Source organism: Mustela nivalis (assembly GCF_964662115.1).
Source record: "Mustela nivalis genome assembly, chromosome: 8".
NCBI lineage: Eukaryota > Metazoa > Chordata > Mammalia > Carnivora > Mustelidae > Mustela > Mustela nivalis.
The window spans coordinates 122,509,078-122,530,861 of record NC_139027.1 but is presented as its reverse complement, the minus strand read 5'-3'; the positions used below and the strand labels follow the sequence as shown (position 1 = coordinate 122,530,861).

Genomic DNA, 21,784 nt, shown 5'->3' with positions numbered 1-21,784 from the left:
GGTTGTCAGGGTATCCTTGGAAACTGGGGACTCTCAGTCCCTTGTCTTCACAGATATGGCAGGGGCCACAAGGCTTTTTGGGGCAAGGGCCAGGCACCAGGCTCCTCGCCATGGGGATGCGGTTGCATTCCTCCTACAGTAAAAGTCCGTGGGAAGTGCACCGTCATGGATCTCAAAGAGCTGTGACAAGAGTTTGGCCTGGGGAGGGGATTAATCCTAGGGAGGAGAAGCCTTGGATGGATCCAAGAGCTAGGATCCTTAACCCCATGTAACTTTCTAGATGAAAGGAATCAAAGGTGAACCTAACTCAGACCTTCGGAAGACAGGAGCCTCTGGTTTGGCCAAGGAGAGGGTGGGGCTGCCCAAACAATGACCCTGGGTGACAAGACCCAAGAGACTAGGCTACTCTGATGTCCCTAAGAATCCCCCTTGGAGCAGTTGCACAGGGCAGGGACTGGACTCCTTATGAAGGATCCCAGAAACCATTAATCTCCTGGACAACTCTGTTCCTGTATTTGTGGGGAAACTAAAGCCCTGAGTTACCTCTTAGGGGGAAAATAATTCAGGACAGTACAAGAAAGTGGCTAGTGAGCCTTCTCTGGTCAGAGCCATTTGGTCTCCTCCGTGTCTCAAGTTCCTCGGGCATTTTAGCACTCTGCCATCCACTTGGCCGTATCTGGTTGCTCAGGGGAGCCCTTGCAGCCCCAAGCCACAACGCACACGAACCTGACCTCCCTGAGGGGTCCGCCTTCCCCAAGCTCAAGACTCCCTGTAGCTGTCCTCCCTCCCTCCCTGCCCGGAGTGTGGTCCACTTTAGTCAGATCCGGCAAGAGCAGGGCTCCAGGTGCCCCAGCTCGGCTGCCAGAAGACAGAGTACTGCTGTCTGGTGCATGCAGAAGGCGCAGTGAAGCAGTGGAGGGGAAGCTGGTGTGCCCTGCCCCGCTGTGGGCCACGGTTGTGGGTATACAGTGAGTTTGGCTTCCAGGAGGTTCTGCTGGCTTTGGCCACTTGGGTCCTGGATACCCTTCCCATGGAGGGAGGCATCAGGACCAGCATCACACTTCTCAATTTGACATGGGCCTGGTGCCTCGAGCCACCTACCTGTCCCCAGGGCCCGAGAGGGCTCTGGGTAATGTTCCCCTCAAGCAACCCCCATGGCTCAAGGGCTCTGGGTCCCGGGCCCCAGGCCCATCGGCGTCTACGCTCCATGCTGCTCCCGCCGCCAAGCGGGGCTGTGGCCTCCGCACCCGAGCTGACCTTGGATTAGAGAACTGTTAGGCCAGTCCCACCTCCCACGCGTTGGCTGACAGGGCAAAGGGTGGAGTGGACAGACAGACAGTGGACAAGTGAACAGTGGACAGGAGATGGCTGGCTGGGTGTAACTACATTCACTGGGGCAGCGCATCACAGGAGCAGGGCCACAGGCCCACAGCTGCAGACCGCAACGGGAGTGGGCAAATGTAAGAACTATGTGGCTGTGGGTGGAATCTGGTTTGGCTGGCCACGTGGGGCCAACCCCCTGAAAATACAGACAAACCACTTTGCCCCGGAGACCTAGCGGGCCTCCACCAGATGTAATTACACACAGGCAGGTGCACAGAGTGGGCTGAGGACACAAGAGTGCGAAAGGGACCCCTACTTGTATTCCTATAGATGACAGTTTCCTTTTGGGGATGGCCTCAGGGTGGGATTCGGAGCTGGTCAGCGTCCCTTGTTCACTCTTCAGAGCTGCATGTTTTGGGGGTGGCTCAGGGGCCTCCAAGGCTGGGGTGACTCCGCCCCGCGTCACACTAGGCGGTCGGGTACTGCTGTCCAGGCTGTCCGACGAGTTGCTCAGGCCCGACTGGCTTGTCACCTCACTCTTGTGGTCCTGACTGTCCAGGTAGGTGTCCTGGGCAGACTCAGTACTGCTCTGGACCGTGACAGAGATGAAGGGCTTTGACGTGGTGCGTGGAGGGACCGGTGGTGGGGTCTTCTTATACGCCACTAGGCATGATGAACCTGCAGATGGGAGAGGAGGGTAGGGAGAAGGTAAGATCCCAACCCTCCTGAATCTCTTTCAAGTTTGAGGCCCCACTTGACTGGCCTTAAGAAGGATTTCTGGAGCAGGAGAATTGGGGTCTGACATAGCAATGACCAAGACAGACACAGGCCCTGCCCACCCTCCTGCTAGGTCAAGGCCACATCTAGCTGGGGATGCCAGCATGGGCCAAAGACATCCTCCACCTCATAGTCCCATACAAAGGTTATTTTCCAGTTGGGGCCTGGGCTAGATGATAAAGTTCGTGGTGCCACAGGCTGTGACAGAGCCTGATCCAGTGCCAGGGGAGGCAGTGACTGCAGAGTAGAGGACAGGAATGCTAAGGAATGTTAACCTTGCTTCCTCAAGCTCACTGAGAGACCTACTGCTGCCCCTGGACTTTTCCTCTTCTACCTTCCCTCTGTTTGGATACCCCCTCCCTGTCTGGTCGAAGACCAACACCTCTTTTAAGGCCCAGTTAACCCTATCCTCCCATCTTGCTATCCCTTCCCCCTCTTCCGCCGAGTAACGTGAAAACCTCACACACCAGTCCGCCTCCCTCAATACTCCACCAGTGCTGGTCCGAGTCCCCATTCTCCACCAGGTTTCAGGGAACCAGGACCTCCAGGGTGGGAGCTGGGGGTCTGAATCTCATTCCAGCCTGGTCTGGGGCTGGCCCACAGCAGGGGCACAGAACGCTGAAGGCCCACCCCTGCTTCATTAAATGCTCAGCTTTTTGTCTGAAACAGAAGGTGCTATTCAAACGTCACTCCCTACTTGCTTCGAAGACCTGGGTCAGATCCGACAGCTTTTCTCAGCAACTTAACTTCAAATGCCCTTTCCTCCAGGAGGACTAAAACAAACCTATACCTGGGCTGGGAGTGGGAGCCAGATGAGTGACTTTAAGCTCTGCCTTCAAGGGGCTACTGATCACCATGATGCCGACGGCCTAGCAGAAACCCACAAAACCAGGCCTGGTGCCGCAGGGGGTGTTGGCAAGGCACAGCACAATCCGTCCGCCACTGGGAGAATCACTACACAGCCCTATCAGAACGGCTAAATTACAAAACAGTGAAAAAGTGCTGGTGAGGATGCGGGGAAACTGAATTACTCATACATTGCTGTTGGGAATGCAAAATGGTACCGCCACCCTGGAAAATGGTTTGGCAGTTTATTTATTTATTTTTTAAAAGATTTTATTTTTAAGTAATCTGTTACTTACGGGCTCAAATACATAACCTGGAGATCAAGAGTCACAGGCTCTATTGGCAGCCAGCGAGGGGCACTTTGGCAGTTTCCTTTAAAACTAAATATGCAATCATCACACCACCCAGCAACCGTACTCTTGGGCATTTTTTATCATAGAAATGGGAACATATTCACAAAGAACTCCTACATGAGTGTTCATGGCAGCTTTACTTGTCCTGGCCCCCAAACTAGAAACACCCTGGATGCCCTTCAGTGACCGGTGTAACTAACTGTGGCATATCCAGAACGTGGAATACTACTGAGCAATGAAAAGAAACCAGCTACTGGTACAGGCACCAACTTGGATGAATCGCAAGTGAATTATGCCAAGTGAAAAAAGCAATCCCAAAAAGGTATCTACCGAACTGCTTCATTTATAAAGCATTCTTGAAATGGCCTGATGACAGAGAGGGGAAACAGGTCAGTGGTTGACAGGGAGATGAAGGGGAGAGGGTGATGCACAGGCTGGGAGGGAGAGGAGTGTGGCTATAAAAGGGTGACAAGGACCCTCCGTGTGCTAAGAAGTGGGACAGGTGGCGGACACACGAACCCGCACAGCACTGGACCCGAAGTGAGTAACGGGAAAATGGTGGAATCTGAGTAAGACCAGCCGGCTGGTGTCTATGTCCATACTCTGGTTATGATGTTCTGTTAGTTGTGTAAGACTTTACCATCGAGGGAAACTGGGAAAAGAGCAGATAGCATCCTCTGTACTATTTCTTACAACACTGTAAATGGCAATCATCTAAAAATACAAAATTTAATTTAAAGAGCCCTTCTATCGGTCCGTTCATCTGGCAGACACGTGTTAGGTCAGGCGCTATACAGACTCCAGGAAAACTAGGAGCCTCAGCAGAGAATGGGCTGTGAAATGAGTCCTTGAACAGTAATAGGGGCCACAGTGGAAGAGCCTGGGAGCCAGGAGCTGGGCCTCACGCCTGGGTCTGGAGGTGACAAAGGGTTCTGGGAGCTCTGAGCCAGGAGCACTCAGTTCCCACTCTGCTCAGTCCTGCTGAAGCCTTGCAAAAACCTCAGGGATCCCTCCAGACAGACACCCCAAGTCTCTCCCTACCAGCCTGAGAAGGGCAGCCCATGGGCAGAAGGAGACAGGCAGCAGGGCAGGCAGGAGGCGGGGCTGTGGCCAGCAGGAGCATGATCCTTCCACATACTGCCCTGCGCGAGAAGGGACGGGCCTGCTCGGGGAAGAGGGACTCCTATGTGCAGCTGGCCATAGGCACGGGCTCAAGGCCCCAAGCTGGGTCATTCACTGAGCTGTACTCAGCAGCTTTATGGCTTTGTAATTTAAACCTCACAGTGACTCTGAGGTGGGGATAGAATTGTGCCCACATGTGAGGTTCACAAACTTGCCTAGAGCTGCTGACAGTAAGTGGCACCCCCCCCATCTGTTCAGCTGCACAGCCTCCCTCACTCTGCTGCTCTGGCTTTAGGTCCCTCCCTGCTAGGAGGGGGCTGCAGGTGTCTGCCTGCGGGGGGCATGCCCAAGCTGAGCTCCCACTGCTGGAGGGAGAAAAGCCTAAAGGCAGAGGCCTGTCTTCTAGGCCCTGGCAATGACTCATGGAAGTCCTGGCCCACTCTGGACTCTCCAATACCCTCCTCTGTTCAGTGGGCGGGGCGGGGATCTAACTCATGTAATACACTGTATTCACACGGCCCCTTCCTAACTCAAAAGCGTTTTCCCACTCATTTTCATTCAAGGGTAGGGGGTTCCTGCTCTGAATCCCTTCTCTCCACTGCTTGAAATTCTACCATTTGCGAGTCATTGCTTTAGTGGGAAGGAGCCGGAAGACAGAAGGCAATAGGGAACCAGACGAGCCTGAGTTCACTAACTTGGTGTCCACAGGGATGGATTATACAGGCTACATCCTAAAAAGTAAGGCTCAGGCCCCGGGCTGGCATGGCTCCTACTAGTTTCTGGTACAGAGTGAGCTAGACCTGGAGTTGGGGGTGGGCAGTGGTGAGCCGCCACTGGGTCACTGGTTGGACAGGCTGGGCTGGTTCTCTGACCAACCCCAGGGAAGTTTTCCTGAAAGAGCTGGACCTTAAGAGCAGCTCATTGAAGCCAATGGCCAACAGCGCCCAGCAGAGCAAGAACTGCGTTCTAAGCCTGGCCGAGGCTGTGGGACCTGTCATTAGTATGTGTGTGTGGAAGAGGCATCCCTGCCAGGGGCTGGTGGGGTGCCCACAGTCAGGAGCTTGGACAGAGGACTGACCCTCCAGCCTCTCGCTCAGGGTTGTCTAGGTCCAAAGTCCTGCTGATATACCCTCAGAGGAAAAGTGAACTAGCAAGGGGCCAGGCCACATGGCCAGATACGAGAAGAGGAAAGGTGAACTTCTCTTGGATTTGCTATGTCTCCTGGGGCAGAGGTCACAGTTAGATAAGTGGTGTGACTAACGGAGGATTTCAGTGCCTTGGGGGGCTCTCTGGGTGGCAGGTGTCCCTCAGCTCTGAGCACTGTCTTTCTCTAGGGCAAGGGGATGAAAAGCAGGCCCACGACTGCCCTTGACCCTTCCCACGTGACACTCTGGCCATTCTGTGTTCCCTGCCCCCACTGCCCATCTTCCCGCCGTGGGGCTATTACACACGCTGCTCCTTCTACCTGGGAAGTCCCCACTCCTCCCGCTTCCAATGTGCCTCCTTCAGAGAGGTCTCCTCTGACTGCCCTCTACTCGCAGATCAGCCAGCATCCCAATCACGACACCTGTCACATTTGTCATCCGATCACTTAGGCATGTACTTGTTGATGGTTATAGGCTTGGGGCTGTTGGGGGAACTCTGTCTGTCTTGGCACAGCAGGTCATATCCCAGGCCCAGGGTACTACCTCAAGCTTTCCAGAAAGCTCTCAATAATATCTGTTGAATGAGAAAATGAACCTCAGCCCTGCTATAAAAACCCTTTAGTTGTCCCAAGTCAAGAGGATTTAGCTTTAGTGAAGACTCCCAACACTGGAGTGTGTAAGCTTTTTGTCTCCTCCCCAATTGGGAGCCCTTTCCAAAGCCTGGTCCCGACTGACCACCCATCTCTGCAGCTTCATCTCCTGCCCTCCCAGCTTCAGAGAAGCAAATGTACGCTTTCCCAAACACACCACACTCTGCATGCACCCAAGCCTTTGCGCATGCACTTGGCCTCTCAGGATGCCTTTGCAGGTCCTTCGGCCAGTCCCTCCACTGCAAGCTCTTGCTGGCCCAGGCAGTGTTCCTCTCCTTTCTCTGTAGGTCAGCTGGAGCACTCAGGGTTGTGGTTGTGCCCCTGACTGAGCGTGTGTGCCATGGGCGTCACCAGCCCAGGGCCCAGCCCAGAGGGTGCACAATCATCATATGCCAATTAAATTTTAGAAGGGGGGCAAGTGGCCCAGAGACCCAAGATGTTGGACCTGGTCCTCCAGGATGGGACCGCAGCCCTCCCTGCCCGGGGGAGACATTCTACGTGCCACGATATGTAATATCATAGCATGTGGGTCCAGCTTTTTTGTCTGTTTACTCTGGAAAACTTTCAGATTTGCCCAGGAAGCTGGAGAGTGAACACACCTCCAGCTGAGCCACAGCAGTGCACAGACTGAGCCACCGCCCCGGGGGGCTGCATGCTTCCCTGCCCCCATCTCAGCTCCGCCAGTCCAGCAAGCCCAGGCTCAGACAGGAGCCGGTTGTGCAAGGCCTCCTCCATGCAGTCTGCCCCCTGGCCCCAGACATCCAGCCCAGCCTCCCTGCCCCACAGCGCACAAGTCCTTGCTGCTTCTAAGTAGAAGCTCCCTTTGTCTCATTTCTGCCTCTGCTTCAAGATCTTATCCAGCAAACTCTATCAGGTCAGAATGAATTTATTTCTTCATTTTTTTTTTTTTTTTTTTTAAAACATCAACATGTAACAAGATGACCAGAGCTTTCGGCACTCAGTAGAATGGCTGTGACTCCATCTTCCAAGAGATAGAGATGCAACAACCCTAGGCAGGTAGGCCCCTGTGAGGGCCTTAGAGCCCAGTGCTGCCCTCCTGCTGCTGGCAACCAGAGGCCCAAGCTTGGCAGGGGAGCTGCAGCACAGGCCTAGACTCCTGAAGAGGCACGGATGCAGGGGGCCCCAGACAGCCCCACGTGAACAGAGAGCTGACCACAGAGCCAGAGCTGCCTCCTCCCTCTGCCCTCCCTGCCAGGTTTCTTGTCCCAGGAAGGACTGAGGGCCTGTAAGCTCCCCTTCCCTCTCTCACCAGTGAGCAACCCGTCAAACGACACATTTGTGCTGGGGGAAAACCAGCTCAAGGCTTCCATCTACCAGCCTCAAAGGCCTCCCTTCTTCCATTTCCTCCCCTGCAAGAGGGGAAGTTGGGAGGGAATTCCGAGCAGCTAGGTCAGGATCAGGGACAGACTGACCGCTCAGAGCCACATTCCTGCCAACAGTTCACATCCCCCCACCTTCCCACCAGGTCAATCTGGGGCCACCTCCCTCCCTGTGCCTTCAGAGCTGGCAACATCACACTTTGATGTCAAACTCCAGCGAGAGTGCCGGGGAACGCATCTTCCCCCAGCGCAGTGAAGGCCTTTAGGGCCTCCAGAATCGACACCTGCCTCAGACGCCCAAGTCCGTAGGAGCCAAGAGGTCACAAAGGCAGCACACTGGGGAAGACAAAGCAACAGAGCTCAGGGAGCCCTGGCCACCCCCTTGGAGTCCTGTCCGGAAACCCGGATGCACTCCAGCTCGTGATGTTCCAGTGTGGACAGTGGCCCTCGTCAAGCACCGACTGGGCCAGGCCCGAGGCAGCACTTCATCTGCGGTCAGTACCTGTGACCGCACCTGTGAATTCACCTACTTGGTAACAGGTTTGTAACCCCAAAGCCAACACTCGCGGGGTTTTTGTGGGCACTGCCCGACACCCAGGGCACACTTCCCTAGCTGAGCCTGAACAAGGGGATGCCAGGCCTTCTTGTTTCAGCTCTCATCCTGTGAACAAGTAGGATTTTCCTGGCCTAGTCAGGGCTATGTTTCCTCACATTTTGTTCTTTCTGCTCCATAGCACTGAAGTGCCTTCCAGCATTGCTGAGTACAAGAAGGCTGTGATGTGCCTGTGGAGAAACTCTGTATCTGACAGACCTTGTTCAGGCGCGAGTTATAGCACTATTGGCCAATTTAGCGTTAATAAATCATCAGTATATTATTTTTAAACAGAAAGACGCAGAAAACAAGGTTATGTATTGATTGGTTGGTGGAAATGAGACCAGAATCCTGCAGGACCTCGATTTCCCCCAGGAGCCATGGTTCAGTCCTCGTTCCCTAATTATTTGTCAGACTTCATGAATGTAACTAATCCAAGAATGCACTGCGCTCCAGCCAACTGAATCCTCAAAATGGGTGCATTCGAAATTGGTCTGTCACTGCCCCATTTTACAGATGAGGCTCGGTGGGGGAACGACGCCCCAGCTCACCTCCTAGAGAGGCAGTGTTGGGGCTGGGCTTAAACCCGGGCTGCCTGAAGGCTGGCTACTACCGTATGCCCCCACCCACTGCACTAACTGGGTGACGATCGTGTGGAGGCAGCAGCCTTGGGCACATTGATCATTTCACCCAGAAAATGGGGTGTGATACCCAATACGCCCTGAGGAAGAGCCAAAGAGATGACAGGATGCTTTAGCATCCCGGGCTGGGTGCTTGCGGCAGCACATGTACTAAAATTTAGAATCATGGGCTGGGCCACTGCAACTACTGTTACCGTGGTTTCTGGATCAAAGAGAGAGCGATCATCTTCTGGAGACCTCCCGGGGACCCCAGTCACCCAGTGGCAAGAAATGGAGGAGTTTTAACATCAAGGGATCCTCTGTGAGCAAAGGAGCAGGACAGGACATGGCTTGGCCAAGTAGGACAGAGGAAACAACACTGGTGAAGGGAAGACAGGGACCACAGCAAGGAGGCCTGAGGGCTGTGTGAGCCACAAGAACAGAGGCATCTTCCTCCTGCCCTGAGAATCCTTCATGAAGTCCCTCCCAACTGACCTGCAGGAGAGGGGCTACCTGCCAGCTGCCGGGGGCATGGATCGCCTACTATCTTAACAGCCCAGTGCACTGGGCAGCTCCATGTGAAGTTCCAAGGCCATCCCCAGGCTGAGAGTGTCCAGAATTAATCTGAATCCTTTCTTCTCCCACAATGGCCTTCTCAGAGAGGGGTGACCTCATGCACTCTTTTACACACTCCAGAAGCCTGGGAATCCGCCCCCCTACCAAAGCACATTTTATAGAGACTGGCTTCTCTCTCTCCCCACCAGCCTGGTCTAGGCTGCCACTTGCTGGCCTCTGGCCTTTCTGCTTTGTCAGTGGCCCAACCACCCACCCATGAACACTCTCCCAACAGTAGCTTGAAGAGTTTGTTTTAAAATACAAAATACAAAATGTTTTATAATAAAAATACAAAATGGTGGGGCACCTGGGTAGCTCAGTGGGTTAAAGCCTCTGCCTTCGGCTCAGGTCATGATCCCAGGATCCTGGGATCGAGCCCCGTATCGGGCTCTCTGCTCAGCAGGGAGCCTGTTTCCTCCTCTCTCTCTGCCTGCTTCTCTGCCTACTTGTGATCTTTGTCTGTCAAATAAATAAAATCTTAAAAAAAAAAAAAAAGTACAAAATGGAGGGGCACCTGGGTGGCTCAGTGGGTTAAAGCCTCTACCTTTGGCTCAGGTCATGATACCAGCGTCCTGGGATCGAGCCCCACATAGGGCTCTCTGTTCAGTGGGGAGCCTGCTTCTCCCTCTCTCTCTGCCTGTCTCTCTGCCTGTTTGTGATCTCTGTGTCAAATAAATTAAGAAATTAAAAACAAACAAACAAACAAAAAAACGGACTACTTCCTTCCCTTTCTAGAGCCTTCAAAGTCTCCCCAGTCTGTGAAGAATAAAAAGCACAACCACTTACTTTGGCCTAGAGTAAGAACTGGCCCCTTCCCCTTGCTCATTCTGTTCCAGCTGCACTAGCCTCTTTGCTGTTCTCAAACATTCTGAGCATGTGCCCACCTCAGGGCCGCTGAACCTGTGAAATGACCCCCACCCTCACCTCTGTATGTCTGCTCCTTCCCACCCTGATCTGACTCTGCTCAGGAGTTGGGACCTCAAGGACCTCTCTGACCACCCTGTCTAAAGCTGTTACTCTTTGAAGACCCTGATTGTTTCATTCGTGCATTAATCAACTTACTGGTTTATACTTGTCTTCTCCCTCCTACCCGAAAGGGATCCTGAATATCTAATACAGGTTCCTGAGCGTGGAGACCTAAATATCTTGTATAATTACGATGCTCTCTCAGCACCAGGCCAATACATGGCTGGGTGCTGTAAATATTTACTGAATAAATGAACAACCTCCTATTTGACGGTTGGGTAAACTGAGGCTCAAGGAAGCAGAATGATCTACTCGAGTCTGAGTTGGAATCCAACGCCCAGGGCTTTGAGCTCTTTTTAGGTCATTCCCCAAAAAACACACACACAGGCGCGCACACACTACAGGGAACACAGTCTGGTGGGAGGTTAAGCCTTGAGCAACACTGCCTGAGGTTGGGCAACAAGGCTATGGAAATGAGACCTCAATAAACCCTAAGGAATGGGTACCAGAAACTGTTTGAAAATAACCACTCCTAAAAGCTGGCAGAGAGAGAAAAGCAAGCAGTGCTTCCAGGAACATTTTCCAGGCAAGGCGTATCACAAGTTCAGATTTAAAAGAATCATTACTGAATGAGTCCTGGCCAGGTGCTACCTTATTCCAGACACAGGCCTGGGAGGGGAGATAATTGTCACTGATGTTTTATAGATGAGGGAGCAGGCTTTTCACTTTGAGGAGTGGCAGTGTGGAAAAGCTGTGCTCTGTGAGGCCAAGGTGCCAGGTTCTAAACTCAACACCAGACATGGTGGGCAGAGTACTTTCTACAGGGCCTGATCCTTCCTGAGCCTTTGTTTCCCAGCTGTAAACTAAGCAGACTGACCTTGAATGGGGGTCACAAGTTCAAATGTCTATAGGAGACTATCTAACCTCTCTGGTCCACAGCGACCTGGGTGACAGAAGTCAGAAATCTGGACTTTAAGAAATAGTAAAACTGGGGCGCCTGGGTGGCTCAGTTGGTTGGATGACTGCCTTCAGCTCAGGTCATGATCCTGGAGTCATGGGATTGAGTCCCGCATCAGGATCTCAGCTCCATGGGGAGTCTGCTTCTCCCTCTGACCTTCTCCTCGCTCATGCTCTCTCTCACTGTCTCTCTCTCAAATAAATAAATAAAATCTTAAAAAAAAAAAATAGTAGGGACGCCTGGGTGGCTCAGTTGGTTAAGCAGCTGCCTTCGGCCCAGGTCATGATCCCAGCGTCCTGGGATTGAGTCCCACATCGGGCTCCTTGCTCTGCAGGGAGCCTGCTTCTCCCTCTGACTCTGCCTGTGCTCGCTCTTGCTCTCTCTCTGACAAATAAATAAATAAAATCTTAAAAAAAAATAGTAAAACCCATATATATATATATATATATATATATATATATTTAAAAATATATAATTTTTTAAAGGCAAGAATGTCATACATCCTGCCTTTTTAAAAAAGATTTTATTTATTTATTTATTTATTTATTATTTGTCAGAGAGAGAGAGAGAAAGAGAGTGCGTGTGCACATAAGCAGGCAGAGTGGCAGGCAGAGGTGGAAAGAGAAGCAGGCTCCCTGCCGAGCAAGGCGCCCGATGTGGGACTCAATCCCAGGACCCTGGGATCATGACCTGAACCGAAGGCAGCGGCTTAACTGACTGAGAGCCACCCAGACGGCCCAAAACCCCCATATTTTTAAACAGAATGAGTTCAGCTCAGATCTGTGACTGCTGGAGCAGCGGTCCTCAGACCTCCTTGCTTTTTCTAGAGTTCTAGCTCCCACTACCCCCGCTCCCAGGAAGGCTGTCTGTAAGAGCTTCCCCCCGTGGAAAGGCAGGACAACCTTGGGAACCTTGAAATTAAGGCAGCCAGGAGGTACTTCTGGTGGTGTCTCAGGTCTGGCTGGGTGAAAGCAAAGAAAGTCCCTCTTGGTTAGCAGGCCGGGTCTGGTTTCAGGTTCTTGGCACCTATGACAGGGTCTGGAGTGCAGATGGCCAACCCCTCCTTCATGGGCCTGGAGCAGCTGCCTGAGTGGGACCCGCTTGGTTACACCCCCAGCCCCCTCCGCGACAGCTGCTCCTGCTCCTTAGAAGCGCTGTGCTGTGCGAGCGTTCTGTCCTGACATGCTCAGGCCAGAGGGGCTAGAGGAAGGGTTAAGCAACGCCCGCCAGACGGACCCAGAGTGCAGGTCAGCTGGGTCTCCAGGACAGGAAGCTGTGGGTCCGGAGACTTCACAAGCTCTAGGGCGTCTCCCCTGGCTGAGGGAGGCCATGGGCTGGCCAAGCTCCTTTCAGGTCACCACCTCTCTACCGGGCCTAGCATTCCTGTGTCAAAAAGGAAGAAAGGGAAGCTCAGAGAGAAGGGAGTAACGCAAGGTTGCACAGTCAGTAGGTGGAAAAGCCTGGATCTGATCTCAGCCTTTCTGATTCCAGGGCCAGTGCCTGTAGTTCCTACTACACCACACGGCCCATGGCTGGAGTTTGGTGCCACCCGGCAGGGCCTGACTGCGATGCGATCTTGGCCAGGCCAGTTCCCCAGACAGGACATAGACAGGCTTCCGCTCCTGGGGTCCTCAAGCAGGGTTTGATGATTTCCTGGTAAGTTTGAAGGCGGCAGCCTCTGGCTATGCTGGCCATGGGGGCAGAAGCCTGGTGCCCCCCGGACCAGGACCATAGCACATGGAAGGAAAAGGCGGCCCCTACCCCCATCTGTGACCACTACTGCCCGCTGCCCTTCCTCAGGCGTTCTCCTCCAGGTGTGTGGTCCCAGACACTCTGGCCCTCTCACCAGAAACACCAGAACCCTTGACATGAGTTCCCCAGTTGCCCAGGATTTCCCTAGCTTGGCTCTCACTACAGCTTCAATGTAAAGCCCAGAGAGGTAAGGCTACCTCTCCCAAGTCATACAGCTGGTTAAAGGGGTGATGGCTCCAAATTTCAGGGTCCTAAGAGATAATATTGCCAGTAATTTTCAAACCAGGTTCTGAGGGCGCCCAGGGGAACCTGAAGAAGGCTTCTTTGACTGCCACTTCCCTTTTTTTCTCCATATGGAATTCCCACACAGTACCCTGAAACCCATCACATGACTTCAACCTCCTCACAGTACAAAGGAGGAAACTGAGGATCAGAAGGGCACATGTGCTTTCTGAGGATCAAGTGGCAAAGCAGGGACTGCTGCCTGGGGCTCTGAGTGTGGGCATGTCCCCTCTTCCCCAGACACAAGAAAGGAAGATGCCTTCAGGTTCCAGGCCTGGAGATCACCAGATCCAGGCCTTCAGGGAGGCAGTCCTACCTCCTCCAGCCCCTAACCAGGGGACCCCAAATAGCATGCTGCTCTCGAAATCCATTTCTACCATTACTGTAACAGTGTCCAGTAAGCAGCCTGTCAGGCAACATTCACTCCTCCCCCATTCTCTTTTTCTTTAAGATTTTATTTTTAAGTAAGCTCTATACTCAATGTGGGGCTTGAACTTAACAAATTCAAGATCACGCTTTACCAACTGGGCCAGCCAGGCGCCTCCCACCTTTCCATTCTGTGTTGGAATCTGCCACAAACATCGTCTTGTTATCTTATTTATCCTCCGAGACCTGCCGGCAGAGTGTGCTTTGCCAGCAGCTCTGCTCAGGGGCCCCTGCCCTACCCCCCAGGACACCTATTACCACCACTCCTGGGAGTCGGAGCTTTAAAGAGATGCCAGCTTCCAAGCTGTTACTGAATCACAACTTCTCATTGTATGTCAGAGTTATAACCACTAGATGATATCCAGGGTTTCGGGATGCTGTGGCTCCAGTCCGTGTAAAAAGCTGATGTGTAGAGCCCCTTGTCTGGCCTGGTGGAGAGTTGTTGGGGGGAATCCAAGATTTGGTTTTTCAAATACTGGCTCTAGCATATAGACTTCACTTCTGCCTTTCCAAGGTCTCAGAGGCCCAGTCTGGGAAATACAACTTAGAAAAAGCCTTTAAAAACCACCCTTGCTGGGGTGCCTGGGTGGCTCAGTGGGTTGAGGCTTCTGCCTTCGGCTCAGGTCATGGTCCTGGGATCGGACCCCGCGTCTGGCTCTCTGCTCAGCGGGGAGCCCCCTGCCTCCCCCCCCCCCCCCCCCCCCCGCTTAGCCTGACTCTCTGCCTATGATCTCTGTCAAAAACAAAACAAAACAAAACAACCAAAAAAACCCCACCCTTGCTTCTGGAGGGCTGACGTCAACCCCTGGGGATGGGTCACAAAAGCCTGGCTTTTTATAAGCTGTTACAGGCCCCTGTGTTCAGAGGCAGACACACTGGCAGGCCCCATGCACCAGAATTGCTGGCCTCTTTCATCATTCTGAATGACCGAGAGGATCCCAGAATAGAAAGAAGGTGCTAACGGGCTCATTCACTGTGCCTGGAGTGACAGGTGGCGTATTGGATGACCGGATCAGGAGCCAAGAAGCCCGGGCAGCTGAGAGATGGGATGAAAAAAACAGGACGGAACTGAATGGGGAAAACCTTGGGTTCAGGTCAGGTCAGCACTGGCAACGCCGCCTGCCTTGGTGCCAGGCCCCAGGACAGGGACAGAAGAGGGGAGAGGGCCTGGTCCTCAAGAGTTAGACCATTATATAAGAAAGCAGCACATGTGGGAAAATACCTTGGCACCTCCTGCTGACCACAGACATGTCCAAGGTTGCCCTGACAGAAAAGGTACAAGACATGGGGGTGGGGGGAGTTGGGGGTGGGCAGCCCCCACTGAACTCAAGATGACACTGTGGGTCGTGCTGGCAACTCTGGACAAGGGGCACTGCCCAGCTGGAGCCCGACGAGCAGGCGGCAATCCGCATGGGCAGAAGGCCCAAATCCATCCCATGGTGACAAATGCCTATTTTCCCACGGGGAAGCCACACACTGGGTCCTGGGCAGGCAGAGGATCCGGGATGAGTAAGTCCTTGTGCTGCGGAAACTCGAAGGAGAATGCCAAAGTGGCGAGAAAGTGCCTGCTTTGCTGGGCGGAGTCACCGGGAGCACCGCCATGGGGAGCACCGCCCAAGAAGGCTGGGACTGACTGATGGAGAATGCGGTGACTGATGAGTGCTGTCTGTCAGAGATGTGCCACAGACGGGCTGTGACACACGTGTACCACAAATCACGCCTAGTTCAACATGAGGGAGGGCTTGGACAGATTGGGATAGTGTTCTGGAAAAAACAGGTAATTCAGAAAAGCTGGGCTACTGTCTTCCAATACCTAGGAGACTGTCACATATCCACGTGCTCCAAGTCATCACACTATAGCCTGAGTGGGCCTGAGTGGGGACAGGAAAGGGGATACGGATTTTGCATGATAAGGAGGCACTTTCTAGAGGGCAGAGCTGCCCAGGAGGGTGCAGTGAGGCTGGACACAGGCATGATGGCTGCCAGGACAAGACACAAGCCCTTCTGGGTGTGACCTTTCTGACTCCACCCAAGCCAGAGTTGTTTGTTCTTTCTTTGCCCTCCTACTCCACACCCAGTTCTGGATGTGACATCAGACATTGTGTGTGACATTCATACTTGAAACTTTTCTTTTTTTCATCCAGAGAATTGTTATCAACAAGCAAAAAAGACGGAGGAGAATGTTCATTCAGCCCAGCTACATGGGAAATGGTTTGAGGACCTACACCAGGGCCTCAGCACAGAGGGGGCTTACAGTGCCTTCCTCCGGGAAGTCTGGCAGCACAGATCCCCCCACCTGAGACGATAAGCCTGTCCTCAGAACAGGAGATCCGTCAGCACTTGCTACCTGCTTCTGAGCACTGGCTCTGTACTCACTGTACCACTTAGGCTCCTGGGCCTCAGTTTCTCTCATCCATAACAGGCCAACAATAGCCACTCGCTTTGCTCCATGCCCTAGGACCTCTGTGTCTGCAGAAGACAGGTGGGAAAGGGTCTGGCGGGCTCCCATGCAGCCACTGCCCCATCCCAGCCCCGTCGATGGCCTGCAGCAGGTGGGGTCAGCGCCTTGCATGAGGACCCACAGCTGTCCACCTCCTCCATGCCTCATGTGTGTCGCTGTCTCACGTCTGCTAGTTTTAACTGGTGACCACTGGTGTCCCTGCCTTGCCAAACTCCCCTCTCTCCCCAGCACCCTCTTCATGCCAACACATCACATTCTCAGCTTCAGGCCCCTGCACAGGCTGCTCCCTGCCTGCAACGTCCTACCCCCTCCCTAATTCCACCTCCTCCTCCAGATCTCAGTTCTGGCAGGACTCCCTCCAAGAAGCCTTCCCTGACCGGCTCCCTTGCTGGGTCAAGCCCCATGATTAGCCGTGCTCCGAGCCCTTGCCATCGCACTGTTTGATAGACCTGTTTGCTTTCCTGCTTCTCCCTTTAGACCCTGAGGCCCCTGAAGACAATGACTATGTGGTTTCTGTCCCTGTGATCCTGTTTCCAGCCCAGAAGACGCACCCAGGCAAAGGTCTGCTGACATTTAGGGGATACGACCCAGCTCCTGACTTTACCCCAGAAGAGGTATAGGCCTACAGGGCCTCCCCCCGGAAGAAGCCCGTGAGGATGCAGCAAGTAGCAAAGTGTCTGTAGGAACTGACTTGGCAAGCGGAAGACAGAGGCGCTGGGACAAGTCGTGACTACAGGCTTCTTCCTCACGCCCCCGGACCCATCCCTGATCAATTTTTTCCCAGCCACCCTGAAAGCCCAATATGGTGACATTTGGGGAGATCTCTTTGAAAGAACACCTACCCAAGTGAAGGTCACCAAACTCCCCACCCACCCCGACAATGGTGCAGGGTATGAAGTGGGTGATTAGCGGCTAACAGTCATAATTACCAGTGTTCAGTGTCTGCTCAGGAATCTGCAGTGGCCCAGTCACTGTCCGAGGTCCTTACACCTGCGTCTTACATTTGATCCCCTCAGGAGATGTTTTCACCATCTCCCCGCGTGCTGCTGAGGAAATGGGGGCTCAGAGAGGTTGAGGGACTTGCTCAGCGTCACACAGCAAGTCATGTTCTATCTGGTAAGTGAGCGCAGACCCTATAGGTTTCAATCTCCAGAACCCTACCTTCCCAGCATCCATTCTCACAAGTAGTAAAAACACGAGCTCACCGATGACCACCACCGCACACACATTCCTTCAAGGCTTAGAAGCCACTGCAGAAAGACAAGTTTGGTCTCCTCCTGCTGGTGGAGAGCACACTCCCACAAAGACCTCCAGGCCAAGCCAGCACCCCAGAGAGCACCCGAAGAAAGTGGACTTTACCTCGACAACTTCTACCCCTCTGGGAGCTGTTGTGCCTCGATGTTCTTGCAAGCATAGTCATCACACCTGCCCAGACTTTGGGCTGTCCTGCCCAAGGACCCTTTTCCGCTCTCACAAAGAGACCTGTGACATCACCTGCCCTTGAAACAGTCCCTTCCCCTCCCAGCACTGCTCCCATCTATGAAAGCTGGAGACTATGGTCAGGGTGGAGGTGGCACTGGTTGCCCGGGTGTGCTACTTCTGGGTGGCTAGGAGGACATGCCTGTGTTAAGAAGGATCCTGGTGGGGCGCCTGGGTGGCTCAGGTCATGATCCCAGGGTCGTGGGATCCAACCCTGCATCAGGCTCTCTGCTCAGCAGGGAGCCTACTTCCTCCTCTCTCTCTTTGCCTGCCTCCGTGCCTGCTTGTGATCTCTGTCAAATAAATAAATAAAATCTTTAAAAAAAAAAAAAAAATGAAGGATCCTGGAGCTGTGTCCGGGCGCAGCGGGAGTGCAGTGACTGACTGCTGTGGTTTGCCATGGGCCTAGTTTGGGGAGTAATGGTGAAGTGCAAGGTTTGTGTGGTCCCTGGGTGAGATGATCACCACAAACGTGCTGTAGGACTCTATTCCCATGATGCAGAATCCCTGTCCTTGACTCCCCACCAAAACCTTCACCCCTCGTCCTCCCCTGCAGGCCCCCTAATAAGAAAGTTTCTTGGGCAAAGTTTTAAACCCAGTAAGATGGGAAAGCAACTCTCCGTTTCAAGGTCTCCTGCCCATCAAAAGAATGACCGACGAGGAGCCTGCAGTAGCTGTAGCTTGTAAGCGAGGGTGGCTGGTTTCAGCGCAGGGTCAATGCCAACTGCCGAGTGGCCTCAGGCCAGTCACGCCACTTCTAAGTCTCTACTGCTTCTGTACCACGGGGATCAGAAGTTTCATTTCCCTTGCATTTAATCACAATCAAACACTGCGCTAGAATTCTCAAGATTGCCAAGGCAAGTCCACTATCTACACCTCACTGATTTGGGGATGTCCATATGATAGGAGATATTGTCCCATTTCTCAGAGGAGGAAGACGAGGCTCAGAGAAGAGGAGGGACTTGGCCCAAATCCCACAGCAGGTAAGCAGCTAATTGAGGAACTGTGCCTGGGTCCTACGATTACTTCCCCAACCTCTTATTCTGCCTCCACAGGGGGGCTGTGGTCAGGCTCCACGAAGCCACCTTGGGCCTCTCAGGAGGCGATCAGTCTGTTAACTCTGCTGGAACGTGGTCACATGATGCTGTGAGTAGTAGTGTGCTTTAACTGGGAGAATTAATCCCCACCCAAAGACTTCATTGTTCAGAGATATCACATAACCCCCTTTTCAAATACATCCTCCTAAGACGGGCTTGTGAATGAGGCACCTGGAGGAGTTGAATCCAAGAGACAAAGTAGAATGGTGGTTGCCAAGGGCTTTGGGCAGGGGGGCGGGTGGGGGTGGGTAGTGCCAGAATGCGGAGCTACTGTTTAATAGGTGAAGAGTTTCAGTTTTGCAAAACGGAAAGAGTTCTGGGGATGGAGGTGGGGCAACACGTGATGGTACTTTCTGCCACTGAACTGTACCCTTCAAAACAGGTAAGACGGTAAACTGTTGTTCCGTGCATTTTATCCCAAATAGCTTAAGAATGGGGGGGGGGGCTAGTGAGGAGTCTACTAAGGGATTCCTTACAAATGAGCCCAATTATCAAACTGCTGTTTTACAACCCAAATCCAAAAGGTACAGAATAAAATATTTAAAACTACTATAACCATGAATTCAAAAAATTTCTGCCTTGAGTTAAACATGTTTGTGAGCAGGGGCTGATCTAAAATCTGCCTGCAATCTCTTTTCTGACATTCAAGAAAGAGAAATCAGAAGACAAAATTCAAATAGAAAATAAGGAAGATCAGAGGTCCTTGATGACAGTCATGGATATACTGGTCTCAGAACCTTGGAAATGAGGTGGATGGGAGTGTGTGTGGAAATACAAAGCTTAAACTAAAAAAAGAAATAACTATAGAAAATGGAGGCGGGGGTCATTCTAATCTCATTGCCTGGACACAGTTACTAGTGTATCATTTTATACCAAAACTTTTTAAACTGTGATTTTAGAATTGCACCCTTGCTAAAAAGAAATAGAAACTTCTGCTTTGGCCTCCCTACACAGTAGTGTGGCAGAAGAGAACAGTGAACCAAAACTTTAAATCTTGATTAAGCTGTGTGACTTTAGGCAAGTCACTCAACCTCCCTGTTCCATCACGTCTAAAAACAGCAATAGTAACTGCAACCTGCAACAAACTGCCAACAGAAGCAACAAAGCTTTGTGAACTGTGAGGCAGTGTGTGAGAGGACATGAGCAGTAAATGAAAAAAGCCTTTTCTTGATGACTTAGCACCAGGATGGAAACCAATCAGAAGGCAAGCATTTGGGAGTTCTGATGTTAATTTTTAAAACAAAAGTAAAATACCTCTTAACCCACTGACACCTCTGGCTCCTACTGGGCAAGAAGAGTTGTCTGCTTCAGAGCGAACAAGGTCGCTGAGATGACGAGGCCCTGACTGACCTTGCAGACCACTCGACAGAATGATACAACGGAACCTCTCTTTGTTTCTTCAATATGCTAAGCACTTACTTTTTATTTTACTTATTAGAGAGAGACCGCGCATGCGCACGCACAAGAGAGCAAGCACCGGCACAAGCAGGGGTGGGCGTGGGGGGCAGGGCAGAGGGAGAAGGAGCAGCAGACTCCCTGCTGAGCAGGAGTCCAATGTGGGGCTCAATCCCAGGACCCTGGGATCATGACCTCAGCCGAAGGCCGACATTTAATAACTGAGCCAAGCAGGCGCCCCTGCTAAACACTTTCCACCTAAGGGTCCTGACCCCCCTGCGGTTCCCACTCTGCCCCTGGCTGCCTCTTTCTCACTGGCCACCTCACCTTCCAGACATGCCGTCCCCATCCTCTCTGAATATGGCCCTCTCAGCATCTATTTGTTTCCTCTGGGGCTCTTGTCGCAAGCAGACAGTATCTTGTGTATTTGTCACCTGTTGGGATGGGGACTCCAAGCTGGATGGAAGCTCCTTGAGGAAAGCTACCAAGTGTGTCTTGTTCCCGCCCCTCCCTCGGCTCACCACCTGGCTCTCTGAGCACAGGAATGGCTGACCCTTTGGAAAGAGAGGTGATGGCTGTTTGCAGGTCAGAACCGGCTGGGATGAACCCAAACCCACCTCCCACCACGTTCCTGTGGGCTGCTTTGCGTGTCCCCTCTAAGGAAACCACCAGGGCAGCAGGAGCGGAGGAGGCGGCGGGCTTTCACGGGTGCTGTCAGAGAAGCCCCACTCCTCCTCCCCAACCCTGGCCCACAACTGCCCCCAGGCAGGCCGGAAGGCACCTCCAGATGGCTACCACACCCCCGTGCAGGGCAATACCATGTCATGAAGTGTAGGAAGACAGGGAAGGCAAGAAATTTCGAGGAGAGCCTGGAATTCACAATCTATTCACAGTGCACTCAATAATGGGCCCCAGCAGGAAACTGGCTGCAGGACTGATGACCCTCCAGAGACCAGCTCTGGCATGAGAGCCCGAGGGACTCTAATGGCTCTTGGCAGGCATTCTGGCTTGATCTCGGCTCTCCTGGCCCCTGGGCAGCCAACCCTTGCCATCCTTGTCCCAACCACAGCACCTTTCTCTTCCCTACCCCGGACACACCCATACCCCAGGCAGTGAGGGTGTCTTGCTTTTAAAATCTCTGTCCACTTGGATCCTACCCAGCTTCTGAGGTTTTGAAGGCCACCTCCTCTTGAAAGCCTGCCTTGATTCAGCCAGAGTCCCCATCAGAGCCCTGTACTTGGCAAACAATAACTTGATGTCCGTCCAAACACCCCATCCAGTCCACCTACAACTCTCCAGGCATGGGAGATGGACAGTCTTTAGCTATTTCAAGTCTTCGCTCTCCCCTGGGATATAACAGCAGCAGCTAACATTTTTTTCAGTGGTTCCTCTGTACCAGATACTGGGCTCAGTGCATTACACACACTTTTCTCTTGTCCGCACACTGAAACTAATGTCAGTAATATTATCTCTATTTTGCAAGCAGAGAAACTGAGGCCTGGAGAGGTTAAAGAACTTGCTCAAGGTCTCACAGGTCTAGGTGGTGGCGCAGGACCTAAACCCCAGCAACACGACATCAGAGCTA

The 21,784-nt window shown here is 52.7% G+C and overlaps 1 protein-coding gene and 1 long non-coding RNA gene across 12 annotated transcripts in view; one reads left to right on the top strand and one right to left on the bottom strand.

The window, feature by feature from the left end:
• The window catches only part of LOC309872289, an 89,606-nt gene extending 71,564 nt beyond the window's left edge, over positions 1–18,042 (top strand). The window contains exon 3 of the long non-coding RNA XR_014315758.1: positions 16,706–18,042. This is a non-coding gene — a long non-coding RNA (uncharacterized lncRNA). The remainder of the gene's footprint in view (positions 1–16,705) is intronic.
• Positions 1–21,784, bottom strand: part of DLGAP4 (DLG associated protein 4) — a gene marked incomplete at its 5' end in the record, with an annotated part of 196,418 nt that overhangs the window by 32,650 nt on the left and 141,984 nt on the right. For 9 of the 11 annotated variants that reach the window (XM_082746234.1, XM_082746230.1, XM_082746233.1 and 6 more), the window contains one exon: positions 1,640–2,001. In XM_082746234.1, the coding sequence (XP_082602360.1) occupies positions 1,640–2,001 (362 nt within the window). Of the gene's footprint in view, positions 1–1,639; positions 2,002–17,157; positions 17,272–17,587; positions 17,766–21,784 lie in introns of those variants that run through there. The other 2 variants (XM_082746236.1, XM_082746232.1) reach the window with 2 other exon arrangements.